The 18644-nt window shown below is 34.7% G+C and overlaps 1 protein-coding gene across 1 annotated transcript; it reads right to left on the bottom strand.

Moving 5' to 3' along the window:
• Positions 1-1212: 1212 nt before the first annotated feature.
• Positions 1213-18223, bottom strand: ARMH2 (armadillo like helical domain containing 2). Its single transcript, XM_012543897.2, has 2 exons — positions 17911-18223; positions 1213-1762 (listed from the first exon to the last, which is right to left on the bottom strand). Exons 1-2 carry the CDS (start codon positions 18149-18151, stop codon positions 1341-1343), a joined length of 663 nt encoding a protein of 220 aa, XP_012399351.1. The 5' UTR covers positions 18152-18223; the 3' UTR covers positions 1213-1340.
• Between the last annotated feature and the right edge of the window lie 421 nt (positions 18224-18644).

Genomic DNA, 18644 nt, shown 5'->3' with positions numbered 1-18644 from the left:
TGGAGGAGCATCAGTTCAGAAGAAGCCACAAGTGGGAGTTGAGCTAGAGCCAGTCACTTCAAAAGATTAAAAGCCACAAGTCGGAGTTGAGGAAGAGGCAGAAGCAAAGGACAAGCTGCAAGAGCTCTTGGAATCAAGGAAAGAGAAAATAAACATTTGGATTTTATCAGCTGGCTGTATTTGAGGTGATTATTACTCTGAACTGAAACTAAGGCTGCCTCCAGAGAACCTCCCCAAGAAACCTGCTCCCAGAGAACCATCATATATTTGAAAAAGAAGTACACCACAAGTAATACCCATGTATACACTTAAGGATACCTGTTTATCCTTATACAAATTTAAGGTTACATGCCTCTACTCAGAAAATTCAGAGAGAAGACACAATTTTCTGGTAGGTTGGAGCTTATAGCTATTTCATTATGTAAATATAAACTTAACACAATCAGCAGCAAGTCTAATGACCAGGGAGTTGCAATGTGACCCACTGAGGCAGATGGTGATGTCATGGACAGAGCACTGGGTCTGAGTTTAAAATCAGTCTCAGAGATTTAATAACAATGTGATCCTAAGCAGGTCATGAAACCTCTGCCTGCCTCAGTTTTCCTTTTGGTAAATGGGAACCTTGTAGGGTTGTTGTGCGATCAAATGAGAAAATATAACTTGTTTAACACAGTGGCTGGCAAACAGTATGTGATTAATAAATGCTTCCCTCTGACCCCCCACCCTTCTTTTTTTCTTATAACTTGTCTCCCTAGAGCTCCCTCTGGATTGAGGTAGAATATGTGACAAATGGCGAATTTGAGACTTTGCCGAGTTTTGTCTTTTTGGTGTATAGAATCCAACTAGTAACATTGCCCTCTAGTGTTTACATTTGTGTATATCATCTATATGCATATGTATACGGTCTATACATATATACCAGTTATGTATATGGACATACATACATATCAATAGTCAGTTCAACAGTTGATTTCCTTAAGCAAGATGGATGTCTATCTTAGTAATTGAATATATGTGAGTTCCCAATGCCTAAATAGAGTAAATACTAAAAATATTTGTAGAATTGAAAACAGTTTAACTTTTGAAAAATGGGGGAAAAGCAGCTGTGTAATCTGACATTTTTATCAAAGGCATTTTCCAATTGTCTGGCTACTGTAATAGCTGCAAAACTTTTTACAATTCTAGGCAACTCTAGGAATAAAGAAATCTTTGGAGAATAACATATTCGTTTTTATTACTGCTTTCTACTACCAACATAATACAAGGCAAGCAAAAGAAAACTAGTGTTTTACGTGAGGAAACTACATTTTTCTGACTCTTGTTTCCTGTAAATAGCCTAATTAACTCCTGTGATAGCCCATCAGGAAGAACAAGACTTCAGCAAAATTCTCAGGCCATCCTTGCCAATTCTCAAGTGTCAAAATTTGGAGTAAATACTTCAAAGTTTCATATTTCTCAAGATCCCGAATGGCTTCTGTGTTGTTACAAATAATGACAGCAAGAAGATGGCAAGACCAGAATTTGACAAGCAGGAAGGGTTTCTTTGACTGGGGATTGTCAGGCTCATTCTCTAGAAAAGACACAAGAATGGGAAGCATGTTTATGAATCTGGCTTTCTTTTGGCCATTAACGTTTAAGTAGCACCAACTGCATATGCTTTGTAGTAGTAGGATCTTAACATGAGGAGGAATATTCTCTTTTTCCAAGATTGCAGCTACATCATTAATGTATCCAGTTACCCATTTTGCTGCCATTGGTCCTCCTGAAAAACAAAAAGAAAAATTGTGTTTCTGATTTTTTGTTTCATTCCACCCACTTAAAGGCTGAATCCTCTTACATTTTCAAAGGCCCTGTTCTCCAAAATAAAACCCTAGAAAGTTTTTAGAGGTAGGATAACTCATATTGAAGTAGGCTTGTTTAATATATGATTCTCAGTCAAGATTTCTTCACTTTACCCCTCTTCAAATTGGGGTATGGCTGAAAAAGGTAATGGAATCTAATGGAATCGATTAGAATTCTATCATAAGGAATAATGCATATGAAGAATTAAGAGAAACATGAGAAGACTTGTATGAATGGAGAAAGCAAGGCAAGAGACAATTCTAAAGCCAAACACAATAGACAAAGATAGTACTCTGTCTATTTTCAAAGTTAAAACACATACCCTTCCTTTCTGTTAACTACTGATAAACAAAAAAGTGGGAAATGACATGTATTATTAGTCAGACTAGTGTTATTAGGCAGTTATGCTTCATTCTTTTTTTTGCAATATACTTTGGTAGACAGTGTCTTATCTCAAAACAAAATGTGTCAATAATTTTTTTTCTTAAAGAATGAAAAATAATATTAAAATTAGCTAACTCCTATTGCCTGGCCCATGTTATATAAAATTTGTATATAGAATTTAAGAAGTCTGTGTGTCTCTTTCCATTTCTTCCATTTCCATTCTTTAAAAATAAAATTAGGCTAAACCCTAATTACTTTATTAAGGAACAATTTAGCATAAAACAAATAGAAACCAAAGTATATTTAGGTGCTTTTGATTCATTTTAGTAGACCTTTAAGCTAAATATCTCAGAGAACATGGGACACTGTGTTATGAGGGAAATAATTCCTTTTGGACCCCTACTCTATTCCAATCAGTATTAATCAAAATTGATAGAATCATATCAAAGCTGTGAGTTACAGATTCTAAGTTCACTTGCTTAACTAGGAACTTATACTTAGGAAGTTAGCTAATGGCCCTCCATCCTTGTTTTGCCTTGTCATTGTGACCAAGCCAGCATGGTAGAGATCACAATTACATGGGAAGTCCCCCAAAATATTTTTGTACCTTTGGACCAATCACTTGTCTGATAGGAGCATCTTATAACCATTTAGGTCACTGACTTGATAACTTGTACCATTTCCTCCTGCCCAAATTATAGAGAAGCCTGCCCATCTTATGTGGAGATATTCCTTGATTTACCCAAGTTGTGGTCCTGCTGACATTATTTTGCTTATAATGGAATTATTCTGTATTTGGTACCTCTTCTGGAATGGACTGGAATCTAGCCCTATAAAAATATGGCCCTGGAAGGAGGAGGCATCTTAGATCATGAGGAAGATCTAAGGTCCATTTCATTACAGGGAATCATGGACTCTTTGATAAAGTGCCATTGGCTTAGACCTGCCTCAGTTTCTCTTATTATAAATGGGATGATTTTAATCTCCACAGCTAGATGCAGGTGGAGAATATTTATATGGGAATTAATTTCTACCTTTATGGAGCACAATTTTTTCCTGACTAATTATAATGGGCTTCTTGGATCCCTGACCCTTTATGGCCATAACCTTTGTAGCTGAGTTAACCTCTATCCCAGATTCTGGGACCATTCCTAACCCTAGAAAAGACCACAAGGAACCTTAGTTCAAAAATACACTGGAACAGAATCAGTTAAGTTTAGGGGCTTTTCTTCACCCAGAAATGTTGATTTTTTTTCTCTGATGATTAAAGTTGCTTCTGTATGTTGGAGGGGATGTGGGAAAACAGGGACACTGATACATTGTTGGTGGAATTGTGAATACATCCAACCATTCTGGAGAGCAATTTGGAACTATGCCCAAAAAGTTATCAAACTGTGCATACCCTTTGATCCAGCAGTGTCTCTACTGGGCTTATACCCCAAAGAGATACTAAAAAAGGGAAAGGGACCTGTATGTGCCAAAATGTTTGTGGCAGCCCTGTTTGTAGTGGCCAGAAGCTGGAAAATGAATGGATGCCCATCAATTGGAGAATGGTTGAGTAAATTGTGGTATATGAAAGTTATGGAATATTATTGTTCTGTAAGAAATGACCAACAGGACGAATACAGAGAGGATTGGCGAGACTTACATGAACTATGCTGAGCGAAATGAGCAGAACCAGGAAATCATTATATACCTCAACAGCGATACTGTATGAGGATATATTCTGATGGAAGTGGATTTCTTCAACAAAGACAAGATCCAACTGAGTTTCAATTGATCAAGGATGGACAGAAGCAGCTACACCCAAAGAAAGAACACTAGGAAATGAATGTAAACTGCTTGCATTTTTGTTCTTCTTCCCAGGTTATTTATACCTTCTAAATCCAATTCTCCTTGAGCAACAAGAAAACTGTTTGGTTCTGCACACATATATTATATCCAAGATCCACTGCAATCTATTTAACATGTATAGGACTGCTTGCCATCTTTGGGGAGAGGGCGGAGGGAGGGAGGGAGGGGAAAAATCGGAACAGAAGTGAGTGCAAGGGATAATGTTGTAAAAAACTACCCTGGCATAGGTTCTGTCAATAAAAAGTTATTTAAAAAAATAAATAAATAAAGTTGCTTCTGTGTGTCTGAATTTGCCATTTTCTTTTTCAGTCCTCTTTTAATTAAGTTCCTGCCCTATCCCCGGTCCCAATGTTTAGCCACTAGATTCTTGCTTAATTTCCTTATCCTCTGCCCCAGAATTTCTAGTGACTTGATTCTTTACCTGGTGAGATGAGTCAGCATACACTATCAGAGTGTATTGCTTTTACATAGCAATTCCAGAGACTATAGGAACCTCTGACATAGGTATGCTGAAGAAAATAGGGAAGGGCTCAAAAGGACACAATCATTCCCCACCTCATGCCAGAATCATCATTAATTGCTTTGCTGTTACATGCATTTTGTGTCTGGTGCCTCTGGCAGCTTATTATATCATCTCATACATACAATTTCCTCAGACATAACTCAGCAGAGCAGAAAAATAGGCACACAGAAAGTCACCCAGATGATCATATTTCTTTTCTTACAATAAGATCTAAGCTGGCTCTCTTCCTTTCCTTCCAACACAAACAGCATTATAAATACAATATAAGGATCAGAAGTCTCAGTTCTCCGTTTTTTCTCCCAATCCATACATTTTCACGTTTCTCCAAATCACATTTTCATCATTTCTTAAATGGCATCAGAATGTTCAGTTGCATTGCTGTTCCCTCTTTTTAGTTCTTTGCTACAACAGGATGTTGCTATAAATATTTTTGTACGCATCAATTCTTTCCCTTTGTCTTTGACCTATAAGCATAAGTATCACTGGGATGATATGCACAGTTTAAGTTCTGAAGTACCATCCAGAATGTCTAGTTACTGAACAGGTCCACCAACAAAGTATTGATGTACTTGTTTCTCTGAAGCCCCTCCAACAACTGTCAGTTTCCTTTCTTTGATTATCCTTTTCAATCTAATAGGTGTGAGATGGGATTTCAGGGTTATTTTTCAATGTAATTTTCATTTGTCTTTATTACAAATGTTTTTTTTTCTTTTTTTTTTTTTCATATTGCTATTGAAAGCTTGAATTTGTTCCTGTGAAAACTGCCTGTTCACAGCCATTTACTATTTATCCATTGGAGAATTGCTTTTATCCTATATATTTGTATAAGTTCCATATATTTTATATATATATATATATATATATATATATATATATATATATATATATATATATAGTATACACCCACATATGTATTGGCTGCCAGAAAGTGCAGAATTATATAGTGAATGGAGAGCTGGCCTCAGAGTCAAGAAGTACTGTCTCTGACAGATGCTTGCTATGTGACCCTGTTTCTCAAGTCTTCCTGCTCTCTGAGATAAGGAATTGCAAAGAAAGTACTGACCTGCATTCTTAGAAAGAATTTCCCTCACCTGGCAATTCAAATTCTGGGGGATCTCTTTATAATAAAATCACAAGTCCAATTCCTATTCCCATCAGATCTGTTTCAGAAAAATTTACTTAAAAGATTTTCCCTAGATTTCTGGAAAAAATTTCCCTTGTATTTTAAACTGTTGATTTTATGTATATGAAAACTTTTTAACTTTATGTAATTGAAATTATCTATTTCATCTCCTATAATCTTTGTATCTTTTTTTTGGTCAAGAAATCTTTGGCAATTTATAGCTATTAGTAATAATAACTAACAATTATGGAATTTACCATGTGCCAAATACTTTACAATTGTTACTTCATTAACAACATCCTTGGGAGGTAGATGCTTTTATTATCCTCAAAGGCTGGCTTTAAACTCATGGTTTCTTGACTCCAGATGAACATTTTCTGCAATATTAGGTTAATTTTTTTTTAATGTTTGACAGAATTTATTTGTATGTCTATCTAGTATTGAGGATTTTTCTTTGCAAATTTCATCACTGCTTATTTAATTTCTTATGAGAAAGAATATGAAAGGAATAAGCATTTATTTAATACCTATGTTGTATTAGGCACTGTACTAAATGCCTTGTGTACTGTGCTTTAAAAAAAATTCTCATTCGCTTCTCATAAAAATTCAACAAGATAATTGCTTTTATTAACTAAAGTTATTTTTATAGTTATTTTCCCCAACTACAGTTGAGGAATCTGAGGCAGAGATTAAGTGATTTGCCCCAGGTCACACAGTTAATAAGTGTCTGAAGCTGGAGTTGAACTCAGATCTTCCTGATGCTGGACCCAGGGTTCTATCTACTATACTACAAGCTTATTAAATTGGGTTATTTAAATTTTCTCTCTTATTCTATGAATCTAGGTTTAATATATTTTTTGTAAATACTCATCCATTTCATTTGCATTTATCATAATTGGTAAATAGTTTTTCATAATTCCCTTTTTTTCTTTTTTCAATTGTTGTGTATCTCCTTGTCGATTTTTGATATTAACAATTTGGTTTTTCTATTTAAACAAATTCAGATTAGTTAATGTTTATACATTTTATCATTTGTTTTACAAAACTGGCTTTTTAGGTTTTATTCACCAATTTAATGCTGGATTCTTGTTTTCACATTTGTTTTTTCTAGTTTTCACTTGCTTGGTATTTTTGATTTGTAGTTTTTCTAGTTTTTTTTTTTAATTCAATGTCCAATTGATTAACTTGTTCTTTCTCCCTTTTTCACTTTATTTATTTTTAATCATTTTCCCCCAAATACATGCAAAGACAGTTTTCAACATTGACCTTTGCAAAACCTTGTGATCCAAATTTTTCTCTTTCCCCTCCTTCCCTGCTCTCTAAGACAGCAAGCAATCCAATATAGGTTAAATATGTACAATTTTTCTAAATATGTTTCTATATTCATCATGCTGCACAAGAAAAATCAAATCAAAAGGGAAAAAAAACAAGAAAGGAAAAAAAAAATAAACAAACAGCAACCATAAAAGGTGAAAATACTATGCTCTGATCTACACACACAGTCTACAATTCTATTACTGTGTACAACGTTCTCTTGGTCCTGCATTTTTCACTCAGCATTAGTTCATATATATATTTCCAGGCTTTTCTGAAATTAGTCTGCTCATCATTAATTATAGTCCATTATATTCATATACCATAACTGATTCAGCCATTCCCTAATTAATGGCCATCCACTCAATTCCCATTAACTTGTTCTTTCTTTTTTTCACTTATGAAAGTGTTTGGAGGTATAGGTTTTCCTCCTAAGGACTGGTTTGGCTAAATTGTTTTCCTCTTTAGCAAAATTGTTTGTTGGTTTTTGTTTTATTCTTTGATGCATCACTTCTTGGGATTAAATTATTTAGCCTCTGTTTAATTTTGGATCTTTCCTGAAAAGGTTCTTTATTTTCTACATTTGTATTGTACTGTGATCATTAAGGAACAGATTTAATATCTCTACTTTTCTTCAATTAATAATAATAATAGCAAATATTTATATACTATGTGCTAAGCATTGTGCTAAGAGCTTATAATTATTACCTCATTTGATCTTCACAACAACTCCTGGGAGACAGATACCACAGGTAGTGTCTGAAGTTGGATTGGAACTCAGATCTTCCTGCCATCCTATCCACAGTGCCACCTAACACAGAGCTAGCATATAAGGTTTTCCACCTTAGCACATGATCAAATTTCATGTTTCATGAACAGCTGATGAATGTATATTTTTCTCTTTATTTCCATTTAGTAATCAATAAATATCTATTATATCTAACTTTTAAAAAATTCTGTTCAGGGTCTTTTCCTTATCTTTTTGTTAGATTTTGTTACCTTGAGTAGGCAAATTTTTTAAGCTATTATAGTTTTGCTTTCTATTTCTTCCTATAATTTGATGAACTGTTCCTTGAAGCACTTAGATATTAGGCCACTTAGAATATATTTTAAGTGTTTTTATTTCATTATATCATATGCATAAAGCATTTTGTGAAAGGGCCCAGGCTAACCTGCTTTCATTCTCCTTCACCTGGTTTCTTCACCTTCTGGATCTCAAAATCATGCTTCTACTGTTCTGGTATCTTGAAACTTCCCTCAGAGTCTAAGCACTCCTCATCCTGGAACATATTTCTATACCTGTAGCCTTTGTTTTGTGAAGGGCCTAAGCCAACCTGCCTTCATTTCGCTCCTGATCCTTTTGTTGACTTTTTGGACTTGGGCATCATGTCTACAAGCAGGGTAATCTCTTCCTCTCTCTATCCCACACCCTTCCTTTTCCATTTGAATTCTATTTGAATACAAGCTCTTTGAGGGAAGAGACTGACTTTCTTGTTGCTTATATTTGTAGCCCTGGTCCTTAACAGTGCTTGGGATATAGTAATCATTTCCAAGTGCTTGTTTCCTTCCTTCTCTCCTAATGAGAAGGAAATAAGTATTTATTTACTTTTTTTGTGAGGCATTTAAGTGATTTCCCTAGGGTCACACAGCTAATAATTATCTGAGATTGGATTTGAACTCAGGTTTTCCTGACTCCAAGCCTATTGTGGAATCTATTACACTATTAGTCTATATAATAATCTACATCATGTTCAGAACTGCCCATACTATTTTTGCTTCTTTGTAGGTTTTCTTTTGTTCTTTGCTACGTATTTTTATTTTATTTCCTCCTTCCCTCTTATTTCCCTAAGAAGGCTACAATTAAGGATAAATACACACACACACCCTGACACACACATATGCATAGATATCTATAATCATACACATATATGTCCATGTAAGACCATACTAGGTTTGTTTCTTTGAAGGTATGTCTTCCTTTGTAAATCCAAGTCTTTCCCTATTTTTCCAAATCTACCAATTCATCATTTCCTAAAACACAACAATATTCCAAATTTATATTTTCTGGTTATTTTAAATAGTATTATGACATATAGTATAGTTTCTCTATCTTTTGGATTAAATCTATTTAAGCTTTAACTTTGTCTGAAATCATGCTCCTTTTTTTAACCCAATAAATTCTACTCCCAATCTTTATTATTATGTTTGTGTGTAACTTGTTTCCTATCCCTTCTGACTCCTCTGCTTTATTTTTACCCTTTACCTTGCCTTGCTATCATTTAACCTGTCCTTCTCCAAAAATCCTTTCTCATTTCTTCCCCCACCCTTATTCCATTTTCATTAATCTACACACTGTATTCTATTCTTGTTAATCTACATACCTTTCTATTGCCCTTCCACTAAAGGATTGGGACCTTAATCCCTGGCTGCACTTATTTCTTTATAAATTTAGAAGACTTTTATTCCCTTCTAAATGTATATGTTATTTTCTCTTTAATCCTGATTTGATGTGAATTTGATAGGATTTCCTCTAAAAATGCCTCCTTTACCTTATCCTCTCCTCCCTCCCTATCCCTTTACCCTCTTATTTCTTTCTGAATTTAAAAGACTTTTATACTCCTCTCTTTCTCTCCCCCCCACCCCCGTGTGTGTGTGTGTGTGTGTGTGTGTGTGTGTGTGTGTGTGTGTGGTTTTTTTTCCCTCTTTAATCCATTTCCCATGAGAATAAGTTCCAGAACTACTGCTCCTCCTCCTCCTCTTTTAAATTCAGGTCTTTTTGCATCAAAATCCTGAAAGTATGGCAATTTATTGAATATTCATTTTTTTTCCTATTCAGAATTATGCTTAAGTGTGCTGGGTATGATGTTTTCAGCCATAACCTCAGTTTTTTGTTCAATATATTGTGCTGCAAGACCTTGGATCTTTTAATTTAGCTGCTGCTAAGTCTTCTGTGATTCTAATTGTGGCTCTGCTGTATTTGAATTGTTTTTTCTTGTGCTGGTAATACTTTCTCCTTGACTTTGGAGTTTAGAAATTTGACTATTAATTTCCTCTAGGTTTTCCTCATAGGATCTCTTTCAGGTGGTAATCAGTGAGTTTTTTCTATTTCTACTTTCTTGTTCTAACACTTCAGGACAATTTTTCTTTTTTTATTATATTATAATAATATTTTAATTATTTCTTTTATTATCGTATCAAGAATCTTTTTTTGATCATAGCTTTCAGGTAGTCCTTTTATTATGTTTTCTCTTCTTGATCTATTCTTCAGATCAGTTTATTTTTTTTCTGTTTTATTATTTCTTGGTCTCTTGTAACTTCTCTGGCTTCCCCTTGCCCAATTCTACTTTTCAAGGCGTTATTTTCTTAATTAAAATTCTGGATTTCCTTTTCTTATTTGTTGATTTTTTTTTTCATAATCTTGTTTTTCTTGGATTGTTCTTAAATTATTTTTTATTCAATTTCTCTTATTTTATTTAAAAAAAATTTTATTTAAAATTTTTTTTCAAGTCTTCCATGAATTCTTTTTGGGCAAAGTGATCATTCGACATTACTTTTTGGAATAGGAGTATTCCTAGTATTCAGTATTCTCTTCTGAAGATGAACCCCAGTTTTTCTATTCCTATGGTAACTTTTTATGGTTTGGTTCTTTTTCCTTTGCCTGCTTTTATTTTATTTTATTTTTATTTTGTTGCTGTTGTTGTTAAATAACAGTTTAAGGCAATCACTTCTAGTGCAGGGGTGTGGAAGATGATGCCTCTGGCCCCAGGTCCTCCTTCAATTCTCTCCTCTGCTTGGAAACAAAACCAAGAACTCTGTTCTCCTTAAGTGCCCACAGCCAGTAGTCTCCTTGCCCCACTGTTTCTACACTTATCAGGCATGGGTTATTTCCTTCTTGCCCAGGATCATGTCTCATCTGGATCTGGTGTCTCTTAACAGCAGAGGTTCCCTCAAATCTTCCTTGACTCAGAAGCTGGTTTCTCCAAGCTTTCTGGGAGGTTAAAATTTCTGTTTCTGTGTCAGAGGCCACTTCCCAACCCATAGTTGTGATAGTTCATCACTTATTATTTCAGTGGAACTAACTTGGAAGTATTTACACTTCAATAAGGACCACAACTCTGTCCTGGTATTTTTCTTTGGATCTTCTCCCATTGTCCCAAGGAACTACTTTTCTGCCTTAATTCTTGTTTGTTTTTAGTGTTCCACATCTGCCCTGAGAGACTATTTTGTCCTGTAGGAGAGATCTGAAGAGTTTGGAATTTTCTGGCCGACTCTACCATCTTTCCAGAATCCTCTCCCTTAACTTCTAACATGTCACTGTATCAGGTTCCTCTTTCAGTCATCCTGGGATTTCCAAGTAGCAAAATCATAAGGTTCCTGGATGGAAATGGATTGAGGTGATTTTTTTTCTCTCTTCCACCTCAAGATTCCCCTAATTTCCAATTAATCAACAAGTCAATCAATTTGGTGAAAGACTCAAAGGATCAGGTGGAGTCCATAGATCTGCTGACTCCCTACTTCCTTTTTTATACATTTTTACCTTTGTTGTGTATTTCAGACAGCAAAAAAATAGTATTCGCAGTATTGTATCATTAAAAAAAAAAAAAAGAAAAAATATATTCTCTCTGTTTCTTCAACCATAAAATGAAGTGTTTTGACTTAATGGCTTCAAAGGTCCCTTCCAGATTTAAATCTATTATCCTATTTTTGAGTTGTAGTTGTGTGTGTGTGTGTGTGTGTGTGTGTGTGTGAGAGAGAGAGAGAAAGAGATCTTCCCTATCAGATTAATTCCTTCAAGAAAAGGAATTTTTCATTTCTATGCATAGCACAATACACACTGCATCTATTATGTTTCTGATAACTGCTTGTTGAATAAAAAATGAAATGGATTCGAATAATTCCAAGGCTAGCAATAAAGCAATGGAAAAGGCCACGGACTTAGATTCACCTCCCACTTCTGTCTTCGATGTATTACTTGGATAAATCACTCTTCCTTGTACTAATTACCTGGATGACTTTAGAAAAATCATTTATCTTCTTTGTGTTTCAGTTTCCTTATCCAAAAAAGAAAGACATTGAAGAAGGCCTTTAAATGCCCTTCCAAAGGGAGAAACCTATGATCCTACTTTCCTAGGATCCCACATGAAGTATACCCATTCACAGACTTGGCTTCCTAGCTGCAGGCTTTTCCCCATTGCCATTTCCTGTACAATTAATCTGCCTCCCACACGGACTGTGAGGGAATGCTTTATCTAGAAGGACTATTACCTGGCAATTTCATATGCTGGAGCCTAAAGCAGAGAAAGTTAATGAATGCTGATACTGGCTGCCTGGGGAAGGTATAAAAAGTAGGCATAAGTGACATATGCTCCCCCTAAGACCCAGCCCACACAATCATCAGGTCAAGAAATTTTTGTTTTCTTCTTTGAGGTCTCCTCCACATATCCTCCTACCCCAAAGAGCATCATTTCTCAGTACATTCTCTCATAAGCTAAAAGAAATAAACTTAGAGCTATGGGAGGCTTTGAATCAGGGCCTCCTTTATGAGAAGTAGTCTGTGTGGGCCAGATGTGAACATGTGACCCTGCTAGGAAAGTTTAGGAACTTGTTTACCTTGAGAGGCTCTAAAAGATAAATGAGTGTATGTTAAGTCAATCCTGAACCTGAAGCTTCCCTAGAATTCTTTTCTCCAAGTAAATAAGTAGATCAGATAATTGTCCTATTATTATCTGTATGATCCATCCTAATATAATGTTATTTCTCAGAAATATGTTGTATACAAGAGATGGTTCTTTGCCTGGGGAAAGTGAAAGGATATATTGAGTAATAAAAATGATATAAAAACAAAAGTTTTTTTTTTTTTTTTTTTTTTTTTAAAGAATACTTCCTTGCAAAATCTGCAAGACTACTTTAAGCAAAATGGATTTTATTGTCAGTTGACCAAAAAAAACATGAAGAACCACTATAAGCTAAGCAGCTAGGTAGCACAGTGAATAGAGTGCTGGGACTGGAGTCAAGAAGATGAATTCAAATCCAGCCTCAGATATACTAACAGTGAGCAAGTCATTTAATCCCATTTGCCTCAGTTCTTCATCTGTAAAATGAATTGGAAAAGAAAATGGCAAATCATTCCCGTATCTCTGTTAAGAAAACTCCAAATGAGTCATGGAGGATCAGACATGATTGAAACAACTCAACAACTATAAGCTAGTCATTACGCTAAGCACTGGGGATACAAGAAAGTTAAAGAACATCTCTGCTCTTAAGGAGTACATAGTCCAAAGGAGGAGAAAATATCTAAACAACTATGTGCAAGCAAATTATATACGGATAAATTGGAAGGAATTGAGAGTTAGAAGGTGGGATTTTATTTTTCATTCATATTTTTGGCTTTGTTATTAATTTTTGGTCAGAAAAGAATCTATCTTTTCTTCCTTTCATCATAACTCTTACCAATAGTTTGAGAATGAAATAAAAATTAAGTATACCTATAAACAAATATAATCAAGCAAAACATGTACAAAAGAAAAAAAAAACTCCCCAAATCATGTGTCTCATTCTGCTCTCTTAATCCTTTACCACTCTATCAAGAGGTGAGGAGCACATATCACTAATCCTCTGATATAATACAATGACTCTTAGTTCTTTCAAAATTCCAATAATTCCTAATTCTTTCAAAGTTTTTTGTCTTTACCATATTGTTGTTTTTGAATAAATTATTAGCCTGGTTCTGTTCTTTTCACTTGGTATGACAAGTTCAATTTTTTTTAAAATTTCTCTGAAACCATTTCTTACATTATATCTTATAGCACAACAGTATTCTTTATGTATACTATATCTATAGGTTTTCATTAAATTGCTCATCTGGTAGCCCTATCAAAAAAGTCATTGCATTTATTCTGTTTTATCTGATTTTTAATGAAAAATTTTTGACTTATAATGATCCCTTCCTAAGTAGTCCAAAAAGCAGATTTTTAACAATATTTTTAGATAATTGTGAGTCTAATAATAGGCAAGTCATTTAAACTTTCTGAGTCTGGCTTCCTTATTTTACCTGTGGTATAAATGATTTCTATCCATCTCCCAGAGTTGCTGTGGCCATCAAACAAGACAGAGAGAGCAAAGCTTCTTAAATTATGAGTCATGACCCTTATATGGGGTCTTGTAACTAAATGTGGTAGTCATGAAATTATGATTTATTATCAATAAATGTTTGATTTGTATATCTATTTTATATGCCTACATGCCTAGGGTCATATAAAAATTTCCACCCCCTCCAGGCAATTGGGATTAAGTGACTTGCCCAAGGTCACACAGGTAGGAAGTGTTAAGTGTCTGAGGTCAGATTTGAACTCAGGTCCTCCTGACTTTAGAGCTAATGCTCAATCTACTGTGCCACCTAGCTGTCCCACATATAAAATTTCCTAGGTGAAAAGGGATTGTGAATGGAAAAATGTTTTAAAAGCCCTAGTACAGAGTACTTCTTAAAAACAAACAAATGAATGAATGAATTAATGAATAAATAAAAATTTCTAGAATTTTTTTGGATATTGAAGTACAAATTACTATCCTATAGGATAATTCTAATTCCATTTAGAAGAACCTATCTTGTCTCCTTTAAAAATGTGGACCTTTACCCTTCGATAAGAAGGGATAACAGTCTCTCAGCTTATCTTTTCCCATTATTTTTCAGAGATCTGCAACAGCAAATCATGTCCACACATTTTTAGCATCTTTCCAGCTCCAATAGCATGGATCCATTAAAGTAGTTAGGTACTTTCTTTTCTTTTTGTATACTCAGTTTTTAACTATATTCTTCCTCCCATTCTGAAGATCATTTTTGCTTGTAGAAAAACTAAAAACTCTAATCAGTGATTCTATCTACTTTTTTCTTCTTCCTCTTATCACCAACTGAGCTTTCAAAACCATTTTAGATTTTCTCAGCATTCATTACGTTTTCATCTCATTGTTTCTTAGCCTTTGTTTTAAACAACATTTTCACAGTATTATTCTACTTTTTTTGGTATTATCCTCAGATGAATATGTTCTTATTCACAATTTCATCTTGTCCATGTCTTTTAATCATTTTAAGTGTACCAATGTTTATCGATAATACTGATGATGGTGATGATGATGATAACAGAAGAGTATAAGAGTGCTGAAGTTAGACTGAGAGGATCAAGCTCCTTATCCCATTTTGTCATGAAACCTTAGATCATCCACTTAAATTCAATGGACCTTAGTTTTTGTTGTTTTTTTGTCCTTTCTTGAAAAAGACCCTGACATCAGGGAGGTGATGTCATGACATGCAGCTGAATTGGGTTGAAGTGAGGGAGGGCTGTGCAAGGTCACCCACTTCACTGTTTCCTGCTGAGCCATCTGGGTCCAGTGGCAAGATGTAGATCAGGAGGACTGGAGATGGCCCTGCATGCAGTGGGAACCCTTGGCCTTTTTAAACCTTTAATCCAGGGTGGAAGTGGATTGGATGGCAGCAAGAGAACGCAGGAATCAGCAGTAGTGGAAGGTGGCTATTAGAGACTAAGAATTATAGCTGAGGGACAGAATCTTCAAATTAAATAGGCAAACTTAAATAGGCAACACTACATATATACCATGAAGGGTATAGAAACCTCCAAAATCTATAAGGAAATAAGGGGAGAGGAATGGGCAGACAGGTAAGCAAAGGGTGTGGGAAGAAGACAAGGGAGAGAATCCATGGGTAGGAGGAGGTTAAGTAATAGTAAGGCAATTAAGGAGCAGAATTAAAGCAGAGTCAGCAGGAATTGGAAAGCTATGAGTGTGTGTATGGGGAGGGGGGCAGTGTGTGGGTGTCTGTATATGTATATATCTACATATTATATCCTTTCTTAACTATAGCCTGTTGGGGGAGATGGAGGGAGGATAAAAGAGGGGAAAAGAATAAACTGTAAAAGGTGCATAGGAGAGAAAAAAAAAGAACAATTTACAAGGAAGTAAAAAAAATGGGTACTCGAGTATAATTTTTTTCTACTAATGTGTGTGTGTGTGTGTGTGTGTGTGTATGTATATATATTTTTTCTTGAACTGGTAATTTGTTATTACATATTTTGAATCCTCCCTGATGTTCTGCTGGGCACATGATAATGTTCTTTTTTGGTTTGTTTTATTTTGTTTTGTATTTCGTTCTGATTTTTCTTTTTCTTTACTTTGTTTCTAAAATAAAATAAATTTAAAAAATAAAAAAAAATTTCCTTTTATCTCAATTAAGTGCTATTTGTTTTATGTCTTGCCTAAGTCTATTAGTAGAATAGGCACTTAGTGAGGATGCTTAGTTGAATACTACATCCTCCATGGACCCAAGTAAAATATAATTCCAGAGTTGAATGCAAAGAGCATTACACTAAGATAGATTCCCAAAGATTTTCTCATTTCTATTTTGCTAATTGGTTCTTTGTTAATAGTCAGAATGAGGTCTACAATAAATCATTCTCCCCCTCCACCCTGACCTTTTTATTTCTTCTAACTTCTGAAAGATAAAATTGTTAGCAAGAAATTTTTTTTTTTTAAAAAAGAGCTATTTTGGTATGAAGCAAAAGAGATCTTCTACCAATATCTTACATTTCAGTTATATTCCTCCTGCAAATTAGCTTTATGGTACATATAAAGAAGTCATCCATTTTTGCTCCTTATGGCCAGTAGGCCTATAATATACTCTATTTCCCCCTCCTTTGACTATCACTAAAACATTCTCCCCTATTTTCCCCCTCAGGGTAGCTGGGTTTTCAAATAGTCATGCATCATCTTCACTGTCATGTTACCCACTGCCTTTGAACTAAGCAAATCAAGAATTGACTACAAAATACCTACTTGCAGTGAAATCATGCATTTTCAGAAGAATATATTGAATTTCATGGTTTGGATTAAAAATGATAACATGAAGGATTGTTTTCAATATGTTGGACCATAAAAGTTTTGATTTTTTTTTTTTAAATTAAAGCTTTTTATTCCCAAAGCATGTGTTTGATTTTTTTTTAAGGTAAAAGAAGTTACATTGTTTCATGAAATTTTAAACATAGAATTATGATGCATGAAAACTCAATGCCAAGTAACAGTGTCTCAACTAAAGTCCATTAATAATAGTCACTAATCATTATACATTACAGTTATCCCTTCTACATCAAGGAGGTTAGGGGAATGGTTCCCCCATGACTGGAAAATCTGTGTGTGTAAAATAATTTTGTCCTCTCCTTATTAGAGAAGAAGAAATTGTGTTTATGATATTAAAAGATAAAATATGTTAATATTATATAATATTATATGTATATTTTATGCATTTTTGAGCTTCTAAACTTTTTCTGTGTAGTCTTCTGGCTTTTGAGTATCATCTGTAGCTTCCACAAAACTATCCTTCAGGGGCAGCTAGATGGTTCAGTGGATAGAGCAACAGCCCTTAAGTCAGGAGGACCTGAGTTCAAATCTGGTCTCAGATACTTAACACTTCCTGACTGTGTGACCCTGGGCAAGTCACTTAACCCCAATTGCCTCAGCAGAAAGAAAAAAAAAAACCTCCCCCAAATTCCCATTTAATTCCTTAAGCCAACCTGGATATATCAAAACCTCAATGGGGAAAGTCATGATGTAGAAGGAATAATTGTATAACCAAAATTATTGTTACTGTATTACCAAACTCCACTTCAAAATAATGACAACTTTGTACCATTATGCAGCCAATTAACAATTTATCCATGGGTCTTATGAAACTAACTCTTAAGGCAGCTCCCTTTTAAACTGCATTTGCCAAAAGATGTTCAGACCCATTTGACCATATCAGCTAAGATATGTTTGTAAAGAAAAATGAGAACAAATCTTTCAGAAAAAACTTTTTAGTCAGTACCTGTGAAAGCCAACAGACCCATTTTATAAGCAGCTTGAGCCCTCTTCTCAAGGGGCAAAATTTTGTTCTTCAACTCATAGCCGAGTACTATGATTTTTTCTTTGTGAAACATGCTATCATCCGTACTAACATTTTCTTTAATTTTAGAGAACTTAAACTTTTTAAAGCAAGTACATATCTTCATTATTAGGCCAAATACTGCTGCCAAACAGCGTTTTAAAATATTCTTTTGTTTTGCCATTGAGCAGTAGCTAAATAGTTTTATATGTACCACATGTAGCAGTAAAGCCAGCTAATTGTCAAGAACTCTGTGTTGATCACTTAGCAACACTGTACAATGGAATAAACCAATAGGAGGAAAAAGAAGGGGATAAGCATTTATATAGCACCTCTTACATTCCAGGCACTGCTCTAAGCTCTATATAGATATTATCTCATTTGATCCTAAGAACAAGCCTGTGAATTATATACTTATTGTCTCCATTTTATAGTTGAAGAAACTGAGGCAAAGACTTTGAGGGATTTATCTAGTCACATAGCTATCAAGTATCTGAGGCTGAATCTGAACTCAGGTTTTCCTTTCCCTAAGTGCAGAGCTCTATTCACTGTCACCATGCTGCCTCTGAAAGAAAATAAAAGAGAGGAATACTATTGTTCTATAAGAAATAATGAACAGACTGATTTTAAAAAATCCTGAAGAATGGTGCTGAATGAAACAAGCAGAACTGGAAAAC

The sequence above is a fragment of the Sarcophilus harrisii genome, chromosome 1 (genome assembly GCF_902635505.1).
Source record: "Sarcophilus harrisii chromosome 1, mSarHar1.11, whole genome shotgun sequence".
NCBI classification, from domain to species: Eukaryota; Metazoa; Chordata; class Mammalia; order Dasyuromorphia; family Dasyuridae; genus Sarcophilus; species Sarcophilus harrisii.
The sequence above is the reverse complement of the archived record's forward strand: the minus strand, read 5'-3'. Positions and strand labels throughout refer to the sequence as shown.